Below are 1,362 nucleotides of genomic sequence, written 5' to 3' on the forward strand. Positions count from 1 at the left end.
TCGACGTCCGCCGGCAAAACTTCGTCGTCCATCTGGACTTGCCATGTTGTCCACGTCGACAATTTTCCACATGTCTTCGTCCATAACGCTGTCTTCCATCACAACTTCAATGATGTGGTCCACATTGTCTTCCATCACGACTTCCATGTTCTCCACGTCTCCATGATCTTCCACATTGTCTTCGTCCATAAGGCCGTCTTCCATTACAACTTCAATAATGTGGTCGTCCATCATTGCGTTTTCGTCCATCCTGGGGTCTCCACCTTCAGGCTCTTCAGCCACGCCTGGCACCAGTTGCCGACCGACTACCTATAAATTAATAGGCGGTTAGTGTAATTCAATTTTGAATCACATATTTATTGTATTGATGACAGAGTAAAAATGTTTTAGCGTTATTTCATAGTTCTAATATTTTTATATCTTTTTATTTTATATATTATTTATGTTTTACATTTTGATATATCATGTTATATATATTTATTTATGTTTTTATTGCTAAATGTAATACAACTTATTTAAGTATACAACTTTATGCTTCGTTAAGTATAAATATTTTTAAGTAAACATACTTTACCCATAATAGTTTTTAACGAATAAAGTAAGTGGTAACTATTCCAAAATTTGAACAATATAAAAATGAATAATAACTGGAACTGTTGTCAAAGCACAGGGCTTTGAGTTACTTAAGTACTAATGTAATAAAGTAATAACTAAATCAAAAGTACAGTTGTATATTTAATGTCAATTGTATAATAAACTATATTGTAAGCATATTTGTCAAAAAGATATTAGTTAAAACAATAGGAGCGCAGTTTAAAATATGTTTAGTCATAGCAAAAGAATGGTCCTGAAGCAGTGATCAACAGTTATACAAAATTAAACAGTTAAGTCAAATGACAAAAGGGAAAACTAATAAGTGAAATAAAAGTGTGGTGTAGAGAGACACGTACACATATATCAAACATTTGTTTGTAAGTGAAAGTAAAACAAAATATTAGTTTAACGCAATCATTAAAAATCATAACATGTAAGTTTAACGTTTAAAGTCTAACTCTATGTCGAGCCATAATCAATGAATAGGTTAAAATAAATAGGTACATTATCACAGTCCATAAGTAGTAATTTAACAGTTACACATTAAATAGTTAAGTAAAAATAAAAGTGTTCTGTTGAGGTATTAGGTATACGTCATGATCCTCAACAAAAATAATAATCAAATGAACAAATGCCTAACTGTTTAGTTATAACAATATTAACAATATTAGTTATTATGTATTATATAGTTATAGTTTGTATATTGGTATGTATGTAACTGACATAACATTCATTGACATAATGCTTCTAATGTTACACTGAAGTAAA

At 30.2% G+C, this 1,362-nt stretch overlaps 1 protein-coding gene across 1 annotated transcript in view; it reads right to left on the bottom strand.

The window, feature by feature from the left end:
* The window catches only part of LOC103309650, a gene marked incomplete at its 3' end in the record, with an annotated part of 4,695 nt that extends 4,491 nt beyond the window's left edge, over nucleotides 1-204 (bottom strand). Inside the window, exon 1 of the mRNA XM_008185642.1 lies at nucleotides 43-204. Coding sequence (XP_008183864.1) covers nucleotides 43-204 — 162 coding nt within the window. The remainder of the gene's footprint in view (nucleotides 1-42) is intronic.
* Between the last annotated feature and the right edge of the window lie 1,158 nt (nucleotides 205-1,362).

The sequence above is a fragment of the Acyrthosiphon pisum genome, unplaced genomic scaffold, assembly GCF_005508785.2.
Source record: "Acyrthosiphon pisum isolate AL4f unplaced genomic scaffold, pea_aphid_22Mar2018_4r6ur Scaffold_22;HRSCAF=120, whole genome shotgun sequence".
Taxonomy (NCBI): Eukaryota; Metazoa; Arthropoda; class Insecta; order Hemiptera; family Aphididae; genus Acyrthosiphon; species Acyrthosiphon pisum.